The sequence below is a fragment of the Mustela lutreola genome, chromosome 4, assembly GCF_030435805.1.
Source record: "Mustela lutreola isolate mMusLut2 chromosome 4, mMusLut2.pri, whole genome shotgun sequence".
Taxonomy (NCBI): domain Eukaryota; kingdom Metazoa; phylum Chordata; class Mammalia; order Carnivora; family Mustelidae; genus Mustela; species Mustela lutreola.
The window spans coordinates 41,169,530-41,195,946 of record NC_081293.1 but is presented as its reverse complement, the minus strand read 5'-3'; the positions used below and the strand labels follow the sequence as shown (position 1 = coordinate 41,195,946).

Sequence of the window (26,417 nt, the reverse complement as noted above, 5' to 3'; positions counted from 1 at the left end):
ATCTTTTGGGGATTATAAACCACATAGAGAATTTAAAATATGCTAAGAGTTTCTTTTAAAAGGGGGAGGGTTGCTTTTTCCAAAAGAAGCATGGAAATCAATATTCTAACCTTAAAGGTGCTTGGATGCCTTGAAGCCCATCTGCGGTTGCTGCACGGAGCCGAGGCTATGAACTCTTGCCTTACGCACTAATCTGGAGGCCTGCCTTCTATCAGCCCCGTAGAAGTGACAGGGCAGGCCTAGACCTAATTACATTCCAGAGCACTGTCCATAGCTGAGGGCTATTCAGTCTACCCACATCCAGAGACCCTTGCCATGAACCAGTATTTCTCCCCACCCCCACTCTACCCCTCACATTAGTGCACAAGTCTGACAAAGTTACCTAGATCCTTTGTCTACATGGAAAAAAATTCAACAGGATTGAATGCATTTATAAGCTTGCATCATCTCATGATTTTTTTACTAAGATGCACTAAGTCCTTACTACTCACCAGACAGTGTGCTAAATCTTTGACATGCATTGTCTTCTCTTCCAGGAACAGTATGAGGTGGATTCCGCTATCCCCGTTTGGTAGTCAGCTGAGTCTTCAATGGTTTAAAAGTCATCTGCTGCAGGTCACCCAGTGAGGGGCAGAAGCAGGCTTGGAGCCTGAGCCTCTCCAACTGAAAAGCCCTGTTGTCACTACTCTGCTCTCTGCTCCCATCGGGGCAGGGTGGGGGGCAATGCAGATCTCCTGGGACATTTCATGAAACTTGGGGGTCCTTAGTTGCTTCCCTATGGGTCCACAGAACATTGCTTGGTCTATCTTTCTTTAGCTCCCCAGCCCTGAGGATCCCACTCTAGAAAGATTGTTCTCCACATAGAAGCCACTCTCTGCTGGCCCCACACATCTGTGAATCCATCAGGCATCATTCCCAAAGCTGCCAGTGTCCAACTGCCCCGTGAATGGAGGGCATGGTCTTCAAAGCCTCTGCATCCTCCCCTCTATGAACCTGTTGCTTCCTATTTCAAATCAGAACCAGTCCTCTTGTCATATTTGAATTTCAAATGTCCACCCACCTTCTCAGCTTGTCTGCCTCTGTTGTCTAAGAATCCAGGTCAATCAATTGTGAGGAAAATGTAGCTAGGACACAGCGGGACGAAAGTGAAACAGTCTTGTTACACCCCAAACTTCATGAGCCAAGGCCTTGGTAAGTTTCAACGTGCCTTGAAAATGTATTTATGTGAAAGTGTCTTGAACATTTACCATTTTAAAAAATACTGGGACAACATATGCTCCAGGCATTTTAACAGAATGTTGGGGGGTTTACCAACCTGTTAAGAGTTTAATCTGCTCTGCCTCCAGTCTGACAAGTTTTGTTACACTGATTCTTCCCCCTATCTCCATCAGTGCCATCTGACCCCAGCTCTCTGACCCAGTCCCGACTTCTGGTGGCATCTTCTGTTAACAGACTGACTTTCTTGATCGAGAAAAAGCTTACTGTGTTGAGACAGTGGCTGTCGAGAAGGACCACCTTACATGACACCCAGGCTCTTCTCTGAAATATATTGAGCCCGAGGGCCAGCAGGAGCACACAAAATAGGAGTCAGCACTTTACCAGCAGCCCGTCAGGAGAGACGGTTCACCCACCCACATGCTGGTGGCAGCAGAGGAGAGCACTGAACACGTGGTCTGAGGAGTGGGAGAGCCGGGATGAATTCTGACTCCATCACTACCCACTGTTTGACTTGGGGAAAGTCCAAAATGTGTCATCTATAAGATGGAAATGACAATAACCCTATTTTATAGGGTTGTCAGAACGGGCCATGGGAAGTGCCATGATTAAGTGTTAACCCCTGAGGGGATGTAAGGGGAATGAGGTGACACCCATGAGCCATTACCCAGCCAAAGTAGACTGAAAGCTGAGCTCCACTAGAAGAACTCAGCCCAGCCTCAGTCTACCCAGAGTGATACCCACCTGAGGGTGCCATCATCTGGGTCCACAGCCTCCTCCAGGTCTTCCCATTCATTCTCACTATCACACGACTCTTCTACAGGCAAAGACTCTGTGATAGCATGCCAAGAACAGAACTGTGGCAAGGGAATGGTTCCTGAATCTGCTTCCAAACATTCTTCACAGAGTAGCTGGCTTTCCAATGTAGACCTGATGGTAAGATATGCTTCATTGTCCACAATAGGAGAAGGGGCTTCAAGTAGATGACCCATGTCTCCTTCATCTTCATCTGTGTCCAATTCAGGACTAGAAAACAAAAACCCATGTGTCTTCCAGCATTGGTAAGAAATTCCTCTCCCCACCTTTCTTTCTTTCAAGATATTCATCATGCCGCAGCATAGGAGAGCAGGCCAGGGTCCAAGCAGCTCCTATCAGAGACTGCTCTGAACAAGGTGAGGCTCTTATCCGTAAGGATCTCCCAATTTAACAGGAAGAGCAAGCCATGAACAAATGTTACAATCCAGGGAGAGAGTACTATGATAGAAGTAGCACAGAGTATTATGGGAGCAGGGGAGTTCCTGACTGAGCCCAGGAAGCCACGGAGGACTTGCCGGAGGACATGGCATCGAAAACAGAGATATGACTGTTCTAAGACTGACCCTTCATATGGGGAGTCAGGGAGACCTCAGGCAAGCTTATTAACTGCTCCAGGACCTCAGTTTGCTCATCTGAAAAATGGGAAGGTCAAGAAATTTATAAGATTTCTGGGACGCTTAGATTACATAACTCTGATATGTCCATCCATGGCTCCTGGTAAAGGGCGAGTCTCAGTATATGGGAGGGGCTATCATCAAGAGGATTTGGATTAGGATTTCAACAGAGGGATTAGAGGGAAAGGACCAAAGCAGGAGGCTGGGAGCAACTCAAGCAGGTGACCTTCAAAGCACTTCGTGCAAGTGTGGAGTCCTTTTCGGAATGCTGAGAAAAAGCCTATTTGGAGAAGCAGCCCGCTGGAGTGACATTTAGTCCCAGTGTGACACAGGAGGCAGATGAGCAGGGAGGGAGGTGCATTGTCTGCTGGTGAAGATGCAGAGACAACAGTGGTAGAACACTCTTCCAGGGGCTGCCCTAAAGTCACCCCACATGCTTTCTGATTAGAAAAAGCAGTGCAGACAGATGGCAGAGCACTTGGTACAGCGTCTCAAGCGTGCAGAGAACGTGCTAAGGAAATATCTGTCGAGAGCCCAGTTAGAGAAGACGAGGAGGAAAATCTAAAAGAAATGCACACAGATTTAGCTTTTCATCAAATATACAAATCCCCATTTATCAGCCTCCTTCCCCACACCCGAAGTACTGGCTTGGCTTTGTCACAGGCTGCCTGCCCTCCCCTCCCTTCCCTTTCTCAAAATGTCCCCTTTAAACCCAGCTCTAGTGCCTCCCAAGAGCTTCAAACTCCTAAGTACCCAGAGGGTCAGTACTCCTCCCCCGCAGAACTGGACTCTCTGTCCCCACCTGAGTCTCACTGTCAAAAAGACATTATTTCTGCTCATGAGACCTACAAGGTATATATAAATGTGTGTTTCATGTAAACAGATGCACAATCATAGGCATAAAAAGGAGACTGTGTGCCCAGGACTGAAAAGAACACTCACTTTAAGAAAATAATATTTTAAAATTGCCAAGCGCTTTGAGGGAAAATAAGTTTAAAACTTTAAAGTACTTGACCAAAGTGTGTAGAAAATGCATTTTCCTATAATCATGGAAGGGAACACTTTGGAAGATGTGCCATAGAACAGGAAACCCAGCCTCTTGCACAGGCACCCCACGCCCCGCCCCACCCCATCTCTCCCCCAGCAGCAGCCCACTACCTCCCTCCTTCCCTCCCTCCCTCCGGATGGAGGAGAATCACATGCTGTGGGCCACTACAGTGTCTGACTGTTCACACCTGGCCTCCCACCACCAGCCTCCTCCAACCTCTCTAATAAGCTCCCTGTAGGAGGCAAGTGTCAGACTGCCTGGGAGGGGGCTTAGGGGCCCCAAGGGTGAGCTTGCAGTGTGTCTAAGACATCAAGGAGGGAAGTCTGGTGGACTGCTGAGTTTGAAGCCCACATGACAATTCTGAGCTGAAGGCCACTACCATTAACAGGACCACTACACCGAGGTCAAGTGCAAGGGAGAGGTGTTGGCCATGGAGAGAGCCAGGACAGGGAAACAACAAGTCTGCCCGCCTATGGCTCCATGGACCACACCAGCTTAGGTAACAAGCATGGGGCAGCAACCATAACCAACTGAATATCAGAAGCTCCACTGTAATGTTCTGGAAAAGCCCTCAGGATTCTTGTGTAACTCTAGGAGAGGCAATCCCCTCCAAAAATGGCATATTTTGGACATTGGGTATACCCTTTCCAGTAGGAACACTAAGCCAACTTTAATTTGATTCAGAAAAATAATGTGATGTTTCTTGCAAATGTCATGATAAAAAGATAGAAAGAAATAGGCGTTAAAGCAGATTTCACCTTAATATAAGGAAGCACTTTCTGATCCACAACACTATGGTGATAAAAATGGGCCACTTTAAGATGTAGCAAGTTCTGCATCCCTGGAGGTACTCAGTCAAAAGCAAGCCCCCTGCTTTGGGGATGTTACAAAACAGATGTCAGCATGGGGTATGAGGTTGGATTAGATCATTCTTATATTGAACAATTCTGAGATTCTGTGATTCCAAGAAAAACAGCAACTAAACTAATAATTAGTAAAAACAAAACAGAACAAAAACTATTGTTAATAACTGATAACTATGTTAGATTCAAGGTACATGTCAAATAAACCTCCAGGCTTATACCTAAACCCAGAGTCACTTTATAATCCAATAATCCAACGCTCGGGGTTTCTGTCCATCATCCTCAACTGTCTAAAAGTAAAACCTTTAAAAGCCCAAAACCTTTAAAAATCTATAAGCACAGTTCCTTTTATATCTCCTATAAGAGCACACTAACAGTTGTCCTTGGATAAACCCCGGGAGGCTATTTCCTTTCCCACGTGACCAAATATATCATTTACTGCCTAGAACACAATTGTAAGAAACTAGAAATACACACTTAATTATGCATTTTCAGACAATGAAGCTGAATACCACTGATGAATGTGCTTGCCCACTGGGTTCTACTTTGCATACTAGTTAGTTTTTGTTTGGCGGGTATGGTATTTTTATAAAAATTGTATCTGAATGCTTTGATTGATTGATTTTGAGAGAGAGAGTACGTACAGGAGGAGGGGCAGGGAGAGGCAGAGTGAGAATCTCAAGCAGACTTTCAGCTCAGCACAGAGCCGGACATGGGGCTCGAGCTCACGACCCTGACATCATGAGCTAAGCCAAAATCAAGAGTCAGATACTTAAACGACTGAGCCCCACTCCCTCAGGCATCCCCTGAATGCTTTTAAGGAATGTACACTTGGCTCTTGTTAGTTACAGATCTCACCTGGCCTAATTGCATTATATGGGCGGCTTCATCTTTCATGTCACCTACCAGATCTGCCCTGTTCAGCCTTCTAGGATGAGCAACAGAGAAGAGCCATTTCAAAGCAGTGAGTTTATCCAGTGTCACACACAAACCATCCTTCCTCGTTATTTGCCTGCTTATGTAGGCATCTAGCTAGCACGTGCCTTTCTCAGTGTTTCCATCCTTCTCTCTGCTCCTAACAGGTTCCCATGCACATCGAGTCTATGTGATAAGTACCGTCAAACTGAATTAAAGAGAACGTTTCCCATCAGAACAGGATGGAAGACAGGAAACACTTGTGGGGGATGGGCATAAAATGAAGGCTAAGTTAAAAATGGCTATTAAAATGAGCATTTCAGTCGGGTGTTTAAAGACATAGTTGTTTTTTAAGCTGGTGTTGACTGTCAAGTATTATATTAGCAATAAAAATGGTGACGCATACAAGGGAAATTCTTTCTTACCACAGTCCTTTAAAAGGCCATGGTGGGGGGGCACCTGGGTGACTCAGTCAATTAAGCTTCCAGCTCTTGATTTGGGCTCAGGTCATGGTGTCAGAGTCATGGGATTGAGACCCATGTGGGGCTCTGTGCTCAGTGGGGAGTCTGCTCGAGGATTCTCTCTCTTTCTCCCTCTGCACCTCTCTCTCCTGTTCCCTCTGTCAAATAAATAAATCTTTAAAAAAAAAAAAAAAGCCACACAGGATGTAGCACAAAGGTTCATATGCTGGGAGGAACACCTGAAGACTGCCATCTGTAGGTGTCAAGGGTACTGGAGGACCACTGGGTGGGGTTAGCTTCCCCAAAACCTCACGGACTATGGTTGCAGCAGCTCCAGACCTTATGCTTCTCTTTTTTCCTGCCACACCCACACCCCCACACACATCCCTACCTAATGCCTAGAATAGCCCTGGGCCCAGTAAGCATCTGAACACAGTTATGAACTGCTTGATTGTAATTTCTAGCAATGAAAAATATACCATTTACAAAGTATCCACCAACGTAATGATTCTTACCTTTCAAGCCTCTTGATATCACAAACTGAATAGCAGTTTTGCCTCATATCCTTTTCCAAAGAGGTGGCCAATGTTGATGGATCCATTTCTTGCTGAAGTCTGCATAAATGAGGGTGGGAATCCTGAGGATGCGTCAAACAAGTGGTCCAGGGTCTCTCTAGGTCTTGGTCCCCTTGTGCTTCCCCGGGGGCTTTTTGGAAAGACTCTGGCCTAAGACTCAGGCTTTCCCCTGCATCTGGAGAGGCACTGTCTCTCCTGCTGTCCTCTTGATCCAGACTGGGGCTCTGCTCTGAGTCAGTACAAGACGCCTTGGTGAATTCTTTGTCTGATGAGAGCACAGGTGTCTATTAAAAGAAATGCTAAATGTTATTGCATTCATGTTGCACACTGAGCAAAATCTAAAAGTGTTTCTTTAAAAATAATAATTCTTGTTTTTGTTGTTGTTTCTGTGTGTGTGTGTGTGTGTGTGTGTGTGTGTGATTGTGGGGCAAAGCAGTTAAGAGATGGACTCTGGGGTCAGTCTCCCTTTGTCAGGACCCTAGTTCCCACTGGGCCCTAGGTAACACAAGTAACCATGTCTGAACCCCGTAGCTTGGGACATTAGAAAAATAATGTTATTTTTTTTAATATTATCAAAACTTGAGAAAATCAAACTCAACACCCAAAAAAAAAAAAAACAAAAACAAATAATCTAGTCAAGAAATGGACAGAAGACATAAATAGTCAGTTTTCCAAAAAAGACATCCAGATGGCTATCAGACACGTGAAAAGATGCTCAACATCACCCACCATCAGGGGGATAGAAATCAAAAAACTACAATGAGATATCACCTCACAGCTGTCAGAATGGCTAAAATTAACAACACAGTTAACAGTTGGTGTTGGCAAGGATGCAGAGAAAGGGAAAACTTTTTGCACTGCTGGTGGGAATGCAAGCTGGTGCAGCCACTCTGGAGAACAGTATGGAGGTTCCTTAAAATGTTAAAAATAGAGCTACAGTATGACCCAGCCATGGCACCACTTGGTATTTATCCAAAGGATACAAAAATACAGATTCGAGGGGATCATGCACCCCAATGTTTATAGCAACATCAACAATAGTCAGATTATGGAGAAAGGCCAAATGAATGGATAAAGAAGATGTGGTGTATATATATACAATAGAATATTACTCAGCCATTAAGAAGAATGGAATCTTGCCATTTGCCATGACAAGAATGGAGCTAGAGAGTATTATGCTAAGTGAAAAAGTCAGTAAGAGAAAGACAAATGCCATATGATCTCACTCATATGTGGAATTTAAGGAAGAAAACAGATGAACATATGTGAAGGGGAGGTGGAAATAAAAGAAAAGAGGGAAACAAGCCAGAAGAGATTCTTAATGATAGAGAACTGAGGGAGGAGGTGAGTGAGGGAAGGGCTAGATGAGTGGTAAGTATTAAGGAGGGCACTTGGGATGAGCACGGGGAGCTCTACGTAAGTGATGAATCACTGAATTCTACTCCAGAAACCAAAATTGTGGTGTATGTTAACTACCTAAAATTTAAATTAAAATAATAATAATAATAATAAAATAAATAAATGAAATTTTTAAAAAAATTTTTCTTTTTAAAAAATTTTAAAATATGGAAACAAAAGTAACAATGACTCTTTGTCCCACTTTCCAATAAGAAATGAGTTTCGTAAACTCTTGTCTTCATCTGTCCTCATCCGTGCTGGCTCATTCTCACAGCCCCATCCCCTTTCCCATCCTGATTCCCTGCCCTGGGTCTCCTTCTCACTTCTCCAAATATTACTCGATTCCCCACAACTGCTTACATCCCTGTTGGGCCTTTAGGTTGTGATTTTCATGACACAATGTGGCACACTAACACTGCTCAACTTTCTGTAGGAAAAAAAAAAATCTGTACTTCAGTAGAAACGATGCTTTGTTTACAGCACAACCTTCTGGGTTATTAATCTGTGTATTATTTGCTTTGAGGTACTTCATCTGTAGACAAATATGGTGTTCTTTGACATCTCTTTTGAACCAGTTTTAACATCCGCCTGGCTCCTTCATTGAATGGGTTAGATAAAACCTTTAACATATATTCACTTTTACAACAATGTGAGAGTCATGCATTTACTTTTTCCTGAAAATTATCTTTTAGCGCTTCCATCCCATGACCTACACGCCTGATGTCATAGGAGCACGTGGACTTGAGAGCCAGACAGGCCTGCCCCTCCCCCACATCAGAAAAGAAGTTGCTACTCTGCCACTTACCCCGTGGGCTCCTCACCTTGCTGACGGCCCACTCCTCAAAATGAGCAGGGATATGCTTCCAAATATGTCCTGTCATTTGGTTATAAATCATAAACTCTTATGACCTTACTGATATACAATGTAAATTACAAAGGACATAACAAAAATTAAAATTTGAAATGGATTATTATAAAAATAAATAGTCGTATTTTCTCTTATACTCCTAGGGAGACCTCCAAAATCTCATTTTCAACCACTCCTCTCCCTTCACCTCATGACCCCTGGTACTCACTCTGCAGTGATCCCTCACCCTCTCCAAGGCTTCGGGTCAACGGTGCCTTGTCACCAACTGTGCCCCCCACCCCCACCCTCTTCCTCTGCTGAGTCCATGCTTCTGCCCCATAAACATGCCCTTAAAGATAAAGAACACTCTGAGCTCCCATTCCGTGTTACATTCCTCCATTCTGTGCGACCTGCCAGGGCCATATGTGAACTCCAATCCCTAGTGACCCTCTATGTGGACTTCGTGCCTGCTTCTGAGCCACAGGCTGATGCCAAGTGTATGAGCACAGGTGTCAAATGGGCACTCAAGTCTTCCAGATAATCTTTCCTTACTTCCTCAGTAAAGTCAATTTCCCGTTCTCTCCACCCTCTATATTATCTCTCATCTCTCTCCTCAACCAACCTCCTGAACTTGCCTCTTACTTCACAGTGAAAATGGGCGCATTCAGATGAGAATCCTTTGTCTCCCCACAGCACAGTCTACCAACTAGCCTGCATCCACCTCCCAACCTCCTCCAACTACCAGCCACTCATTTCTCAGCTCCTCGAATGTGTGCTTATCCTCACTATTTCTGTCTGTGTCTTCCCGCTTCTCCCTGACCCACTCCACCATTCTGTCTCCAACATTCAACTGAAGGAGTTCTGCTCAGAGTCTTCAGTGATCTACATCTTTCTAAAACCAAAGGACAATTCCCTGTCCTCATCTCATTCTACCTCTCAGGAGCATGCAACATAATTGGTTTCTTCCTCCTTCTGGAGAGCATCCTTTACTCACTTACTCTCCTTGAATGTGTTCCCTCTGAACTCTGCCCTTCCCTGGCTTTCCCACAACCTCCCAGGCCCCTACTGCTATCTCATTTCTTTGAACTGGACCTTTCGATGTCAGGGGGTCGTGTGGCTTATGTCTCTACACTCTTTCCCGAGGTGATGTCATCCATCTCATAGCTTTAAGTAATGTTAGTTGCTGACAATTCCCAAATCCACCTTCTCCAGCCCTGATATCATGCCAATTCTCCACAAACACCTGCCAAATTAACATCTCCACTGGCTGTTCCACAGACATTCCAGTTTTGCATGCTACGAAGAACTATTGCTTCTCTTCCACGTACTTTACACTGCACTCTCCAAGCACTCCCTATCTTGGCAGGTGGTATCACCATTCAACCAGGTGTTCAAGTCAAACTTTGCTTTCTCTTCATGTGACCATATCTAAGGCAAAAGTAATCCTTTGGGCTATCTCCTACATCTGATGACTTCTTACCAACTATTCAGCTACCACCTGAGTCCAAGCCACAATGGCTTATTTGAATGACTGCTGGCTTATCTGCTCCAGTCTATCTCCAGCTCACTGGTCTTTCTAAAGTAGAGACCAGAGGAGAGTATGCTCTTGTTTAACCCTTCACCCTCCCGCCATTTCCAGCCCAGTAGCTTCCCATGGCTGCCAAGATGAAATCAACACATTGCCAAGACCTACAAGGCCCTCCATGATGCGGCCCCTGCCTCCCTCTACAGCTTCTCCCCTTCCACACCCGTTATGTTCTTGTCCCTCAAACATCCAGATTCATTCCTATCTCAGAGCATTCACACTTGCTATTGCTTCTACCTGAAATGACCTTAATCCAGATGTTTATATGGCTGTCTCCTTTCCATGACTACTTTATTCTAGCTGGGAATTAAAGGCTCCCTTCTATGGTCCTCTATCTGACCTCTGAAGCCACATGAATGAATGAAAATTCTTCTTCCATGTGGCCCTCAAGTATAAGGAGAGAGAAAGCATGCCCACCATGCCTCACTCCAAGCGAGGGCTCCTCCCACAGGACTTTTCTGCACCCTCCTAAGTGGAGCTATTCTCCAGACAGAAGGACAACTTTTTCCTGGCATTTCCTAGAGATCTCAACAAAAGCACAGGGCACAAGCCCCACAGCTTCATCTCTGCCCTTGTGAAGCTCGACCTTCTCATACCCCAGTCAGCTGCTCAGGTCATGTGATACAGACTTTGGTGAGAAAATTGCCAGGGAAAGGAAATCAGAAAGCTGCCATGTCTACATTCATTTCCAGACTGGCAGCTTTCTGATTTCCTATCCCTGGCAATTTTCTCACCAAAGTCTGTATCACATGACCTCTCAGAGACCAAGCATCAGAAGAACCTGGGTTCCCAGATCCCCTGTGATGTCTCTAGTGACTGTCACCCTCAGAGATGAGTGATTGGTTCTATCCACATCTTATAAATGAGGGATCACAAGGCCTAGAGAAGTCAAGCTCAAGGTCCATGCAGCCAGCATGTGGCAGAGCAGGTGCAGGTGACTGGAGGGTACCCAAACAAACGCCTCCCCAGGATGAAGGCTCTCATTCCCCAGCTTCCAGGAGTGCTGGTTACTGACAGTTCACACCCAGCTCCTCCCCAAGAATCATGCTCAGCTCAGCTCAAGGGAGCCATCTCAGGCAAAGCCCAGTCCCCTCCCTTGTGACAGCCCACACCGTAGTGTTGGTTGATACAAAATGCAAAGGCATGGCTCTCTTGTCCCAATTCAGGGCAGCTCTGAGGGGCCATCCCAGTTCCAAAGCTCCCTGTGCTATAAGCCGAGGCCCTTGTTGCAGCTGCACAACGTTAACATCTCCTTCCACCCAGCCTGGCCTCCCTCGCCCTCCCAGGGGTTGTTCCCAAGGGCAGGGCCCATAAATCTCAGGCACACAAATCTTTGCTGCAGCATCTGTGTCCCAGGCCCCCACCAGTGGCATTATGAAAGTTAATTTTATCTATCACCTTGGCTAGGCCATAATACCCAGATGTGTGGTCAAACACTGGTCTAGATGTTTCTGTGAAGACATTTTTTTATATGAGATTTGCATTGAAATCAGCAGACGCTGAGTAAAACAGATGACCCTCTGTGGTAAGTGTGGGCCATGTTCAATCAGTTGAGGGCTTTAGGAGAAAAGACTGAAATCCCCAAGGAAGAACGAATTATGCCTTCAGTCTACCTTGGGACACACGCTGCAATATGGACCCGTCCTTAGGTTTCCAGCCTGCCTGCCTACTCTGCAGAATTTAGACTGGCCAAGCCCCACAACCACATAAGCCCATTCTCTAACCTCCCCTCCCACCCACATCCCACTACACACATCCACCCTATTGATTTTATTTCTCTGGACATCCTAAGAGAAATATCAAAGCAAAAATTCTGAATTCTCCCAATTTCATTGCCTCTTCTTTGCCCTAGACCATACGTGTCTAATTCATGCTTTAGGAAAGTGGACATAAATCCTGTTTTTCATTTCATTCCTTAGAATGGAAATTCTTACCTTTCCTCAGTCTGGTTTTGTATGTATTATTCTTGCTCCTGGTTTTCCCTCTTGGATGCTTGGGCCACCAGAAGGCCTGAGTCTAGAAGTTTCACAGACAAGATCTAAACACATGACTACTTACAGGAAGATGCAAACATTGGAGATGCAGAGGAAGGAGGGCAAGGAGAATACAGACAAGACATAGGAGCTCATGAACTTGTCACAGACTAATAGAGGTTTGGAGCCTAGCTTTCTCCCTGCCCAGTGGAAGAAGATGGCCTTGAACCCTACCTGAAACACAGCTGGGTTTCTCAGGACAAGAAAAGGGGTGCTTGAAGGCACAAGAGGGCACTGCCACTTACCTGCCATCCCTGGTCTACCTCAGGCAGGACACCTGGAGGGGGTCGGCAAAGTAGGAGCGTGACTTCCTGGGAGGCCCCTCGCAGTAAATGGAGCACCTCCTATGAGAAATCAGAATCTATGGTTGGATGTGAGGGTGACATGGCTGTGGCATCTCCTATGTGTTCCCCACTAGCTCTCTGGCAGTGTCCCCTTGATCTGTTTCTCGGCTCCAGAGAACTTTGAAGAACACTGTTAGGGGCCTGACTTCCTAAAGTGAGAGATACCGAAGTCACCAGCCTGAGGCTCCCATGCAGGCAAAGCATCCACGCTGGACTAGAAGTGGCCAGGGTCTGCCTAGGGCCTTTCCATGGTGGCACTTGCCCATCCTGATGCCTTTTCTTCACTGAGAAAACGACTCAAACAAACAGCTATTCATCATCTCAACCTCCTTCTCCTCTCAGCAGCCCCCCCATCTCAGAGGCCAGCACCCCAATCTCTAAAGCTTAACCCTTGGCCCTGAGCTTTCCTCCATTGCTCAGCTCGGGCACACAGAACCTCTCACCTATGAAATTGCAGTGCTCCCTGCCTCCTCCAGGGTTACCCACCTCCCCTCCTCCATGGTGTTCAAGAGCACGCTTTCCACAGTGTGGATATAACCAGGGCCTTCTCCCACCGAAATGCCTCTCTCACAACCTTTACTTACCTGCGCTGCCTCTCAGCTCACTCTCTCTCTCTCCCACCTGCTTCCCCATCCTAAGCTCGGGCTATGCTGAGCCTCTTCCACCAACCTACTCTCTGGTTCCAGGGCTTCAGGGTGCCTTGAGAGTTCCCATTTCCTATCTAGGCCAGGATGGCTCATCCTCTCCTTCCTACTGCCATTTTAGGCTGGAAGTCAGGGTGGGGACTGTCCTGTTCATGGTAGAATGTAGAGCAGTATCTCTGGTCTTTGCCCTCTTGATGCCTGTGGCATCTGCCAGTTGTGACAATCACAAATGTATCTGAACCTTGCCAAATGTCCCGAGAGGCAGTATCATTTCAACTTGAGAACCGCTAATCTAGATGTCATTTAATAACCCCCTTTAGTGGCAACGGAACATGCTTCCTTCGCGAGTTCCCTGGGGAGAGCACTTTTTTCTCCCCAGTTCCCTGGGGCAGGCATTTTTGTTTCTCAAGGCACTTGTCTTCCACCGTCGGTTCTGTTTTCTTGTTTGTCCCACCCCACCACGAGCTCTGAGAACATATGAACTGCCTGCTTCTGCGTCGTTATTTCCTCACGAAGCTGCTGACCCAGCACTAGGTCTCAGAAAACAGGTCTTCGGTCACAAACCAGAAAAATGAAGGTACTGCCACCCAAGCATATGCTGTCAGGGGACTCTCGCCCTTCATCACTCAGTCCAGAGCCACTCTCCACCTTGCTCTGTGTTCCGGAGGTGGGCCTGTGCAGACTGCAGAGAGGGCTCCAGTTGGGCTCAGCCAATGGGAGCATGGGTGGGATCAGAGACAGGAGAGGGAGGTGCTTCCTGTTGGACTCAACCAATGGGAGCATGGGTGGGATCAGAGACAGGAGAGGGAGGTGCTTCTTGTTGGACTCAACCAATGGGAGCATGGGTGGGATCAGAGACAGGAGAGGGAGGTGCTTCCTGTTGGGCTCAGCCAATGGGAGCATGGGTAGGGATCAGAGCTGGGAAGACAGGTGGATATTTGTTTTCCTACCTTCCTCCCCGTGGTGTTGCGCAGAATGGCTGGGTCCCTAAGCTACTGTCACTGTTCATGTCATCAGGTCCACTTCACCAGCTCTCTCAGTTTCCTGGATTATATAACTGCTCCTTCCCATGTGCCTTTGGACTTGGGAAGTATAGATGAATAATTGCACCCACTGTTCCCAGCCCCAGGGCTCTACACTCTCCCTTGAACTTCCCAACAACCAGCTCACACCTGTACTCAACCCTACTCAAATGACTCAATTTCCAGCCAGGACCCTGACACAATATCCCATTGAGATATTGTGCAATAAGCGTTGAGAAGTGTCCACTTTTTTATTTTTAAGTAGGCTCCACTCCCAGTGTGGAGCCCCATGCAGGGCTTCAACTCAGCATCCCAAGATCAAGACCTGAGCTGAGATCAAGAGTCAGATGCTTAACTGACTGAGCCACCCAGACCCCAGGAGAAGCGTCCACTTTTTACTCTTTTTTAAATTACATTTTTGAATATATACAGGACAACGGGTGCAACACTGCTCATCAACTTCTCTAAATTTCATAGAGAAATGGGAAGAAGGGCACGAAGGCACCCACTGTAGTCTCTTCAGCCCACACATCCACGTCCTAGAATGTTAAGAGAGCTTCATCCAGCCCAGAGCCAGGCTTTTATCTTCAGTTTCATTATAAACCCAATTAGAAACAATTAGAAACAAGGCTTACTCAAGGTCAGATATTCAAGAACTGAGACAGAAATTTAAATGTAAGAACGTTCCACCAATTGCTTTCTTTGTATGATCCAGCTTCCAGATGTGACTTTCAAGAGCCCAGAATATTCCTTATGGTGGATGGGCCTGAAAAAAGCATGGTTGGTGTCAGTGTGCACGCGGGGCTGCGTGGTCTCCTACCTGGAACACAAGGCCTTCGATGGGCCTTCCATTCACGGCCAGGATAATGTCACCAGCTGCGATGGCCCCGTTCTCCTCAGCCGGCTGCCCTGGGAAGAGTCTCTTAATTCTCACAAGATCATTCTTGAGATGGCTGCAGCTCTCTCTCTCCATCTGCACGAAGCTGAATCCCAACCCACTGGCATTTTTTTTCAGGGTGACTTCAAACTTAGGACCTGTGTTGTGGGATATGGACAAGATAAATCCCTTAGTACATTCCCATTGAAGCTGACTGGGTTGTATAATGATGTACACTGTCAAGTGAATGAGTTATTTCTGTTTTACAAAAAGATTTCATTTTGCTAATTTTTATGATAGAGTCCATTATACTTATAGATCAGTGCTGCCTGATGGAAATATAAGGTGAGCTGCAAATGTGATCCACATGTGTAATTTCAGTTCTCAAATAGCTGCATTTTAAAAGGAAATGGGTAAAGAGGAAATGGGTAAAATCAACTTGCTCATATAGGGTCTGTAACCCAATATACTACAGTAGGACCATTTCAACATGTAATCAATATTAAAAAGTGTTAATAAGATATTTTGCATCCTTCTTAGGAACTAAATCTTCAAAGATCAAATATATATTTTATCAATTTGGATTGGCTATATATCATATTCAATAGCCACATGTGGCAGGTAGTTACGATATGGATAAAGCAATTATAGATAATCAACAGGGTTTATATGTAAAGACATAGTTGATAGACATGTATAATTTACTTATATCATTTAATAAAACTTACATCATATATATTCCTATTACGCCTTTAGAACCTTAATCATTTTTAGTATATTTGAACAAAATTTTACATAATTAGACTCTGAAGAAAATTCTGGTAAAATCTATGGAAATGTGTTAGCCACTGTTTTCTTTAGCCATGCGGATGGACCATAAGACAAAACAGCTGTCTCTGGGCAGCAAAGATGGACACAGCTCCAGGAATCTCACTAGCCTAACAGCCAAAGAAACCTTTGGGTCTCTCCTGGTCTGCCTCCCACTCACTTGTCAATGAATTAATAGGACAGAGCACTGACTCGTAAACCTTAATATGGAATGAGAATGAAAACATCCAAAGATTTGTTTCTGGTGTATCACACGACCAATTTCACCATCACTGCAATGAGACCCCTCACCTCATTTGATAGTGAGTCTGTCAAAGGGCCTCACTGGAGTGAGCGGAGGAGCGAGGAAAGAGGAAACAGACTCATCGTATGCATGCGTGTCCCCCTCCACCCGAAACCCATTGCTCACTATGGTTACCAAGCTTCCAACCTGACTCACACCTTCAGGAAAATTTCTGAAAAGGGATTGAAAAGTGGCTAAGCTCCAAATCATGAAATAACTAAGGGAGTACATGTTTTCCTAGCAGGAAACAAAATCACAGGGCTGTGCAGAGAGGCAGCCCTTTGGTAGATATGCCAGGATGTCCCTGCAAACTGATAGACTTTTACCATCATGCATGATGCTCAGATTTCTGAGCACCTTCCCCTCCCAGCCTGCCTCATCACGCCCCACATCTTTTGTTATGAGTGTCTTGGCTGGAAGGTAGAGATTTGGTCAGAAAATGCCTGACCCTTTCACGCCAATTTCATTCCTAAAGATTTATACACAAGCATTCAGGCACCTGATGGAGAAACCTCAGAAGGCAGAGGGGGGAATTACGCCTGGCAATCATTTTGGAAGAGTGCATGTTTTTTTTCCTAGAATCACATTCCATTAGATTGGCTTCTACTGCCTCTGAACACCAGCCGTATCATGTTTGCTATCTTTTGAGAACCCAGAGGAAGCCTTCCTACCTTCCCTTTTGAGTTGAGAATTCAAAAGCAGCACGGGATGACATGACAATAGTAACACTCAATTCTCTCTCCTCTCACCATCTGTCGCGGAGACACAGCCCTCGGGCCTGCCGGGCAAGACTGTTGCCAAGGAAACAGCTGTGCATTCATCTCCCGTCCTGTCCTTAGCAGAAGGACACTGCTGGGCGGTCCTGGGGCCTCTTCTCTCTAAGACCAGTCTTGCAACCTAGAAGACGGTTGGACAAACTCCATTTGCACTTCATATGACAACCAGGAGCCTCTGCCTTCACCCGGCAAATGCTTCTTAATTTTCTCATACTTCCGATAGCTGCTTCATTTGAATCGCAGGTTAAAATCTCCAATCTAGCCCACTTATTGGGATCCAGAGCCATATATTTAACTGCCCGTCAGACAAATGTTTCTGGAGGTAACACATGTACCTCCATTTCAGAGCTTTCAAGGCCAAATTCACCTTCCTCTCACTCACCTTCACTACCCTCTCCTCGTTCTGCCTAAAACATTCCTCCCCTTGCATCTGCTCTCTCAGAACATGGAACCTTCCCTCAACTAACCTCCTAGGGGCCACACCTGCAGGGATCCAGCTTATCCCCTTCTGCCCTCCAAATGCCCATCTGGTTGCTAAGATCTGGCTGTTCACCATCAGAAACATTTCCCCCAGGGCTCCCAGTCCTCCATTCCTTCTCCTGCTGCGAGTGCCCAGCTGGACTGTGGCAAACTCCAGTTAACTTGGCTTCTTGGACCCAATCTTCTCCTCCCCACGCCACACCCCCATGGCTACCCATGGGTTGATTTAAGACACAAACTAAATATGCAACACTTTTGATCCAAAGTTTCTAACATTGGGGCACCTGGGTGGCTCAGTTGTTAAGCCTCTGCTTTGGCTCAGGTCGTGATCCCAGGGTCCTGGGATCAAGCCCCACATCAGACTCCCTGCTCACAGGAACCTGCTTCTCCCTCTCCCACTCGCCCTGCTTATGTTCCCTCTCCCACTGTCTCTCTCTGTCAAATAATAAAATATTTTTTTCAAGTCTCTATTGTTTCCCATCATCTATGCCAACCTGGCCTTCTCCTTCCCAGATCTATGCCAGTCTGGCCTTCTCTTTCCTTTTGGTTTGATTTTCCATCCTTCTTCCCTACACACTCTATACTCTCATTACACAAAGCGTGGTTCAGGAACCAGTGACTAGACATCACCTGGAAGCTTTTTAGAAATGTTGAGCTTCCATTCAGGGGACTTGGGCCAGCTAGCATCCTTCTGCTGCCATTGTCATTCAGCAGCACACCCATGATCCCAGTGTGACAATTCCCATCTGTCATCACGGCTAGCAAGCTGCCAGCAGCAAGCAAGAAGTACCTTCTCTAACCAGGTTCATTAGCAAAAGTCTAAAGAGCAGAGAGTACTAATAAATTATGCCTCTGTTCTCAAGACAGGTCAATGGAGGTGGCCAGCATAAGTCAATTTCACTGCAAACCAGAAGACTGCTTTGGGAACGGAAGCAAACGGGGAGCAAACAGGGGCCCTTCCACTCCCTCCATTTGCCAGAAGGGCCCACAGGAGTCCCTTCTGTCTCTGCCAACTCCCCAGTTACCTAGAGGGCAATGCCAGCTCTGAGGTTGAGGACATTGAGACACAAAAGGGCTCCCACCTTCAGGCAGAGGACTGGACACAGCATGGTAACATCCAGATGCTGCGTGGGACCATAGAGAATAAGGAGTCCATAATAGGTCAGTGCCTTCTGCTCTGGGTGTCTGGAATTTCTACTTCACTGTGATCAGAATCCCAGGATAGCATGGCCTGAATTTACCCAAGGTGATGGGAATAGCATGAACAGGGGAGAGGATGTGAGCAGGTGCAAAGGCCAGCTGGTGACAGGGCTGGAGGGCAGATGGAAGCATCTCCCAGTGTGGGCTGGAGCAGAGAGTGTGAGGCGGCAGCCAGAGCCAGAGCCAGACGGGAGAAATCCCTCCACCACATCAGCCCTCTTCAGCTGTCTGATTCCAGAACCGAGGCAACTGAAATGCCAGCTTTGCAAGAGTCTTTGCAGGGGTTGAGGTAAGCTGCTTAGGAAATTTGTCTGCTTCCTCTTGGCTTTCATATCACCATAGAAAAGTGAAAAAGGGAAAGAGAAAAGAAAACAAAGGAGAAAGACTTGTTTTGTTTCCTGCCGGTCTGCCTCCCACCCAGAGGCCACCACAGTGTCTAATGTTGCCCAGGAAAACTCTGGAAGGCAGAAGAACAGTTCCCTGCTAATGGGGCACTCACCTGCCCAGAACCCTTGAGGCAACACACAGCCTGTTTGTGGGTGAGGCCGCACAGACTCACTCCATCCACCTGCAGGAGCCGGTCACCTGGGAGGGGGACAGAGGTCATGTCTCTTAGCTCCTGAGGCTGCAGGAGGCCCCTGCCCAGCACCCTTCATGCAGCCTCAAGGAGGGTCAGGAAGTGGAGTCGTGAGAAGCCCCAATGGGGCCGGGCTGCCAGCCACCTCTCTGAGCATCTTTATAGATCAATGATACAGAAACCTTTCTATTACTGGCTCCCAGATGGGTTGAGCCAGCTCTGTATAACTGTATAAACTGTTCTCCTGTGAAACCATTTTGAAAGTACTTTCAAGTCAATTAGGGGTAATATTTATATCTCCAGGATGTGTTTTTTTTTTTTTTTTTTTTTTTTTTTTTTTTTTTTAATTTCAAAACAGGTCAGAAAGACCAGGTTGATGCCAGGGACAGACAGGGGAATTCTCTGGAAAATAGAGACAACTAAGATCCTGGGTGCCCTTTCTAGCTAAACTTGCCATTTTGGAGGGCAATAAAAATCCTTCCTCCTCCCCCACTTCAGAGCAGTGGATGTGAGGAAGGGTGGGGAGGAAGCTTGTCACTGTCCTCCCTGGATACTAAAGTGGGAGTCAGTGACGCATGCTCTGTCCTCAGTGGGAAGCGCTACTTTCTTCCATGTAGCCAAACAGCAATGAGCTTATTTAAAACCTCCTGTTTTAAAATCACCTTGTGCTTCCCAGTACACCACCACAGACATTTCATCCCCTTAACTTATCATGGAGATAGGCCTGGTTGAATCAGCCCCTTTCCCAGGTGAGGAAACCAGGACCTGGAGGGGGAACCATCTGCATGACATCTAGGGTGAGAACAGGGCAAGGTCTAGAGGCCAGGGCTTATCACAGCCAGGAAGGCAGTTCCCCACATGACTCCATCCCTCACCCCTCAGGATCTGCCCTTCCTTGGCAGCTGGCCCTCCAGGAACGATGGCTTTCACGTAGATACCTCCATAGGGCACGCTTGTGTTAATGCCACCCTGATAAACACAATAAGAAACACAGTGAAAGACTCACCACCTGTCTGCCCCCTCCAACCAGGGCCTCCCTGGCCTCCCAAAGAGATCCCCCATCTGAATGCCATGCGATCCCCTTACCTCATCTCCATGTGACAACATCTTAGACATTCACTTGTTTGTTCAGACCATACTGTCTACTATGCAGCAAGGTTAGATATTCCATAAGGAGTATAACATTACAGCTAGCAGGAGGGAGCCCAGCACTGGCTTGTGGCAGGTGCTTCTAAATCCAAGTCACATCAATGCCCCACATTGTCTCCCCATACACAACAGACAGCATAGGCGGATGCAGCTATGGGCCCAGAGACTGGCCTGGCATGTCCTGTCTGCTTGAGTCTTGGTTTGGAGGTACAAACCCAGAATTCACTACACAGTGCTCTACAACTAACTTTTTCCCCTTAACTTAACACAAGATCATGAGCATCCTTGGGTTCCTAGATAAAGATCTAACTCTCTTTTTTCCTCTGATTTCTCTAGGCACATATCTGCACACGTGTACAGGGATTACATCAGTGGGGTTATATCATTCTTATACAGTTTTTTGTCCCCTCCCTCCCCCAGGGTCTACAGCAAGAGCTCAGAAACCAATGCAAAGGGGCCATCCTAAACTCTAGTCTGGCCAAGGTGACTCTGTTCTACCCTTGGAAGTAGGGACACCCGTCTCAACTGTGACCCTCCTCTGGATGGCCGTGGATCACCTCATTCCCTTTAGCTTATGTCCCTGCAGCCCCTCTCCGCTGCCCTTCCTTTCTTGTGTGACATAACCACAGAGTCAGGACCCATCACCCAATCCTACCCACACTGTTTGGAGAGTCTGATCCTCCCAAGTGTGCCTTGCATCTCGTGGGTGGTCTTTAAGTCCTCCCGTCTCCCACCCCACAGAGGCCCCACTGACTTTCTTGGCTCGCCATTTCCCATGAGCTGCTTGCACACAAGGGGCACATTATCAGAGGTTGCCATCTGAAGGGAATTCCCACCAAGGCTCCAGAGGGACATCTTTTCAACCATGTACTTCCCAAGCTTGCTTAATAATTCTTACAGTCACACTGAATCCAAGCGTCCCATCTTCTTTAACCAGTTTCACAAAGTAGATTTCACTGACATTGATTTCTGAAGGTGGTGGAGGACAAGAAGAACCAGTACCCTGTCCCCAGAAAAAAACAAATGAAAATAAAGAAGGCATGAAGACAGTTGCCTACAGGAACAGATAGTGTGTCTTAGCTCTCGCTAGCATTGCACACCAAAAGGGGCATGAATTTCAAGACTCAACAGGTGTCATTCCCAGCTTTATCAGCTCCTCCCTCTATGAGCTTGGGCCAGGTCCTTGGTCTCTCCAATCTTCCCAATCCACAAAACTGGAATGAGGGATCCCCTTTTCAGTATATGCGCTGCCAAAGTGAGCACCAGGGATCCCCTTTTCAATGTGACTGTGAATCATACATGGCCCATAGCAAGGTTCCCTCCTGTTCCCACTCAGGATGCAAATATCATGTGAGAACTAAACCATCCAGGCACTTCCTGGTAGCTTCACACATGACACTAGCTAAGTGACGTTGGATTCCAGATACATGGCAGCTTCTTAAGCAGAAGACAACCTCAGGAGGAACTTCAATCATCCCTAGCAAGAGTAGCTGCATGAGGTCTTACTTAACAGTGGGAAGGACAGAAGGTAAGAATTATCTACCCCTGGCAGGAATTTGGCTCAATGCTGTGACAAGAGTTCTTTCCCCCCCCCCCCATGGGTGGTTTGTTTATTCATTCATCCAACCATGCAACATTAACTGAGTGGTTTGTTTATTCATTCATCCAACCATGCAACGTTAATTGAGCACCTGTTACATGTCAAGCATTGTGTAAGTCGAGGGGACAGCACTGATAGGACAGACCTGCCCCTACTGAACTACTAGTTAATTGGGAAGAAGCTTTTAATGAACTGTGCCCAGAAGATGGAGCCACGCGTACTCCCAGCCTTTGGTCTTATCTGCCTCCTCTGTTTAGCTGCTTCCTGGTTTGCCATATTGGAAAATACCATTAATACAATGGGAAAATAGACAGGCTGAAGTAACCTGGAAAATTATGAACAGAAGAGTTTCCAAAGCGATGGGTATAGAACAGACAAAACTCCAGTTTTTCCTGAGACACTCGAGACTGTGTAGTCTGGCAAAGAGTTTTGTCCACACCTTAAAATTCAAAGAATAGGGTGCCTGGGTGGCTCAGTTGGTTAAGTGACTACCTGCAGCTCAGATCATGATCCTGGAGTCCCAGGATTGAGTCCCACATCGGGCTCCCTGCTCAGCACTCTCTCTCTTTCTCATTCTCTCTCTCTCAAATAAATAAATAAAATTTTTTAAAAATTTTTTCAAAGAGTAAAGGAACACTGAGGTTGAAGTCCAAAACAAGAGTGTGAACTTAACTATGTCACAGAAAGTTACCTGCCCACAGAGCCAGCCCCGTGACCCAGAAGAACCTGGCTTGTACAGTGTCTACAGTCTGTGCCACGGTCAGCTGCAGCCCTGGAACACCACTGCTCCCTTCAACCACTGGCCAAAACCAGCCCACAGGTTTGCAGCCTGTGAGGCCCCAACTTGAGTCCCTCTTGGCCCTGATTCCTGTCAAGAGGGGCCTTCTGAAGTACAGCCCCATGGTGAAAGCATCTGCTCTGGAGTCCCACTTCTTGGATTCAAATCCCAGCTCTGCCTCTTACTCCCTGAGAGACCTTGAGTACCTTCCTTTCCCCTCTGTGTCTCAGGCACCCCAACTACAAAAAGGGTCAATAGTGATAACTATCTCATAGGCCTGTAATGAAGCTTATGTAATACAACACATGTAGGTGCTTGGGGTGCTGCCTGACACATGCTTACTCACTCAATAAATGTCCCCAGTATTCTCTTGCTGATCCCTCAGCATGCTCTTCATGGGGTACAGCATCTAACTGAGAACCATGGCCCATTAGGAAGGAGCTAACATTCCTGGAGCCCTACTGTGAGGCACCTCTGTCTCCATGGCTCTCTGAACCGACATTACCTCTCCTCATAAAGGATAAAAATGAGATGGAGTGAGGCTAAGGTGGACTCAAGCCGAGTCTCAGCAGGCTCAGCCTGGGCCACAGAGAAGAGTTCATATGAGGAGACCTACTTTGCAGAGACATTGGCATTTGAAGAAACCAATAAGGAGGGCCAGATGCCCTGGGCCTAGAAACGGTAGGTGTTCTTCCCTTCTCAGAGCCTGAGGAGCAAGAGGAGGGAGTGGGCAATTACAGAGTGTTCTATGGCGAGGAGCACGTGATAGGACCTGTGTTTTCAGAAGAGGGACATAGCCCACCTGAGCACAGGCAGAGAGTGACAATAGTGTCCTCACTCCCACCCAAATGCTGGCTGCCACTACAGTGTGAAATAATAACAAATATATATATGGGCCTCTCCTCGCTTCCTGGCACACAGCTCCCTCTACCCTTGTAATTTCCTAAGTCTTAAGAGGCTAGGAGCATCTCTTGTTCTAATATCTGGTCTTTGGCTCTAGTTTCCAGTACGGAGCTCTCAAAGCCCTTGAAATCTCTTGGGTGATAGTCTTCGGTTTGAAAGAGGCAGCTCTTGAGGGGTTTCTGGATAGCTTCAGGATGGGGGCTGATGATTCAAAGCTTGGAACTTGCCACCTCACCCCACACCCCACCCACTGGGGAGGAGAGAGGAACTGGAGATTGAGTTCATGATCCAGCAAGCCTAAGTGATAAAGTCTCCATGCAAATACCAAAAGCATGGGATGCAGAGAGTTTCTGGGCTGGTGAACACATGTCTGTGCTGGGAGGATGGTACACATCCACTCCACAGGGACAGAAGTTCCTGTACTCGGGACCCTTCCAGACCTTGCCCTATGGATCGCTCCTCTGGCTATTCACCTGTGCCCCTTAAAACATCCTTTCTCATAAGTTGGCAGTAACAAGAAAACTGCTTTCCTGAGTTCTATGAGCTGCTCTATGAGATTATCAAACCCAAGGAGAGGACACGGGAGCCTATAATTTGTAAGCAACTTCAGACAAATGTGGGGAACTTGGGGACCTACTACTTGTGATTGTCATCTCCGATGGGAACAGTCTTGTGGGAGTGAGCCCAGTCCTACAAAACCTGTGGGATCTGGTGTTAACTCCATTCAGTTACTGTCAGAATTGCTTCTAGGGTAAAAAACTACAACAGTGTCAGAAGAGTTGTGAGTGGGGTCCTAGTGTGAGTGTAAGGAAAGTGGAGAGTTTCTCCTAGACTCCTAGACACAGGGCTTCTTTCTCAGAAGGCTAACAGGGTCTCTAAACATCAGCTTCACAGGGCCCAGAGCAGAAAGAAGAAAGTTCTAGAGGGAAAAAGGAGACCTTTCCACCCAATGTCCAAGGAGACACAGCTTCAGGTGGTAGGACTGAAGTACATGGTCCTCTGTATCCCAAAGTTGGCCTTGTCCTCTTCCTCCCTGGCACTGACAAAAAGCAAAGCCACTGAGTTGCAGTTTGAGCACTAGAGGCCAAGAATATATGGGATGTCCATACATTGCCCTCAGTGACAGCCAATGTTATTACCAGTAACAAATATAATCAGTGACCAAGGACACTGGAGGACCCAACACTGGACCCCATAGCCCAGGCACTGTGCCTGGAGTGTTGCCTTTCCCCCTTTACCTTCTTCTCAATAATCATGCAATGCAGGTACTTATTTTGGAAAAGCTGAGGGTCAGAGAGATTAAGTAAGTTTTTTCTAGCTGATATGGCAAAAAGAAAGCAAAGAGGGACTTTGGAGCTGGGACTGTTGGGCTCCACAACCTGTTCTTTTTCTTCCAAATTCTAGAGAGGGAACCAAGGGGATGATTACCTTTAATGGCGAAGGGGAAAGCTGAGGCCTCACCCTGGGCAGTAAGCTCTGAGTCTGAGCCACTTCAAGGTCTTCAATATTTTTCTCCTGGTTTTGCTTGTGTGATGAAAAGCTTCCCTGATGCCAGTTGCTTGGGCTGTCTGTAGACAAGACCCCAGAATTGGCCATGCTATTCTTTTCCTCACTTGGGGTACTTCCACAAAAACCTATAAAAACAAGTCAAGAAGCCAACAGCTTGGAAAGACTGGCATTTCAGTAAAATCATGCTACATGAGGTACAAGATTTTCCTCCAATGACAGAGAGACCTTTTATAGCTGCTGGGAAAGATGTGAGTTTAGCACCTCAGGAAGGAGGATGAATTTAGAATAGAGAAAGGGAGGATTCTGGGTGTGACTTAAAAACCTAAGTAGAGGTTTATGACTCAACTATGAAAATATAGGAGCAACTGGAGAGTTAATAATTCCAGCTCCATCCTACTAATTTCTCATCATGTGATGGCAAATAAATACACACACATACATGCGTGTGCAAACACACACACAAACACACTTATTTTATATGTATATATCTCTCCATAATTTCAACATATTTACCAGGAAGGGGCTATCCCACTTCAAAAATGAGAAAGCAGAGTCAAAAGAATTAAGTAGCTTGCCCAGAATCCCACAGCCAGCATGTGGTGATGCCCTTAAACTTGACTTCTTCCAGAATTTCCACTGAGCACACCTGTAATCAACATGTGACCCAAAGACTAGTGTGTTGGGTTTTCTGGGGAGGACTTGGTCACAACAAGATGATGGACTCCTTGTGGACAAAAACTGGGACACTTATTTTTACTTACCCCGTGTCTGACCCTTAACCTGGCACAGAACAGGGAAAAGATTGTGAGGTCAGGAATCAATAAGCAAAACCCTAGGCAAGGTACTTAACATTTCTGAACCTCAATTTCCTTCTAATTAAAGTAGAGATAATGTCAACTACCTTTTAGGGTTGCTAGGGCTTAGAAATTATATACACCGAGAGATTTTACCTATGTAGCAAGAAAGATGAAGAGAAATTAGTTTAGCACATGGTAGGGCCTTAATAAAGGCATCTATTATTAATATGTTAATATAAGCTGTTTAACAAATATATGTGGGAGAAAGGAAGAATAGTCT

At 46.4% G+C, this 26,417-nt stretch overlaps 1 protein-coding gene across 3 annotated transcripts in view; it reads right to left on the bottom strand.

The window, feature by feature from the left end:
* The window catches only part of FRMPD2 (FERM and PDZ domain containing 2), a 96,614-nt gene that overhangs the window by 4,776 nt on the left and 65,421 nt on the right, over nt 1–26,417 (bottom strand). For 2 of the 3 annotated variants that reach the window (XM_059169669.1, XM_059169668.1), the window contains exons 21-29: nt 25,260–25,465; nt 21,449–21,553; nt 20,277–20,370; nt 19,324–19,409; nt 17,118–17,265; nt 15,201–15,415; nt 12,616–12,714; nt 6,448–6,791; nt 1,960–2,241 (exon numbers count right to left, since the gene is read on the bottom strand). In XM_059169669.1, the coding sequence (XP_059025652.1) occupies nt 1,960–2,241; nt 6,448–6,791; nt 12,616–12,714; nt 15,201–15,415; nt 17,118–17,265; nt 19,324–19,409; nt 20,277–20,370; nt 21,449–21,553; nt 25,260–25,465 (1,579 nt within the window). Of the gene's footprint in view, nt 1–1,959; nt 2,242–6,447; nt 6,792–12,615; nt 12,715–15,200; nt 15,416–17,039; nt 17,266–19,323; nt 19,410–20,276; nt 20,371–21,448; nt 21,554–25,259; nt 25,466–26,417 lie in introns of those variants that run through there. The other variant, XR_009352556.1, reaches the window with a different exon arrangement.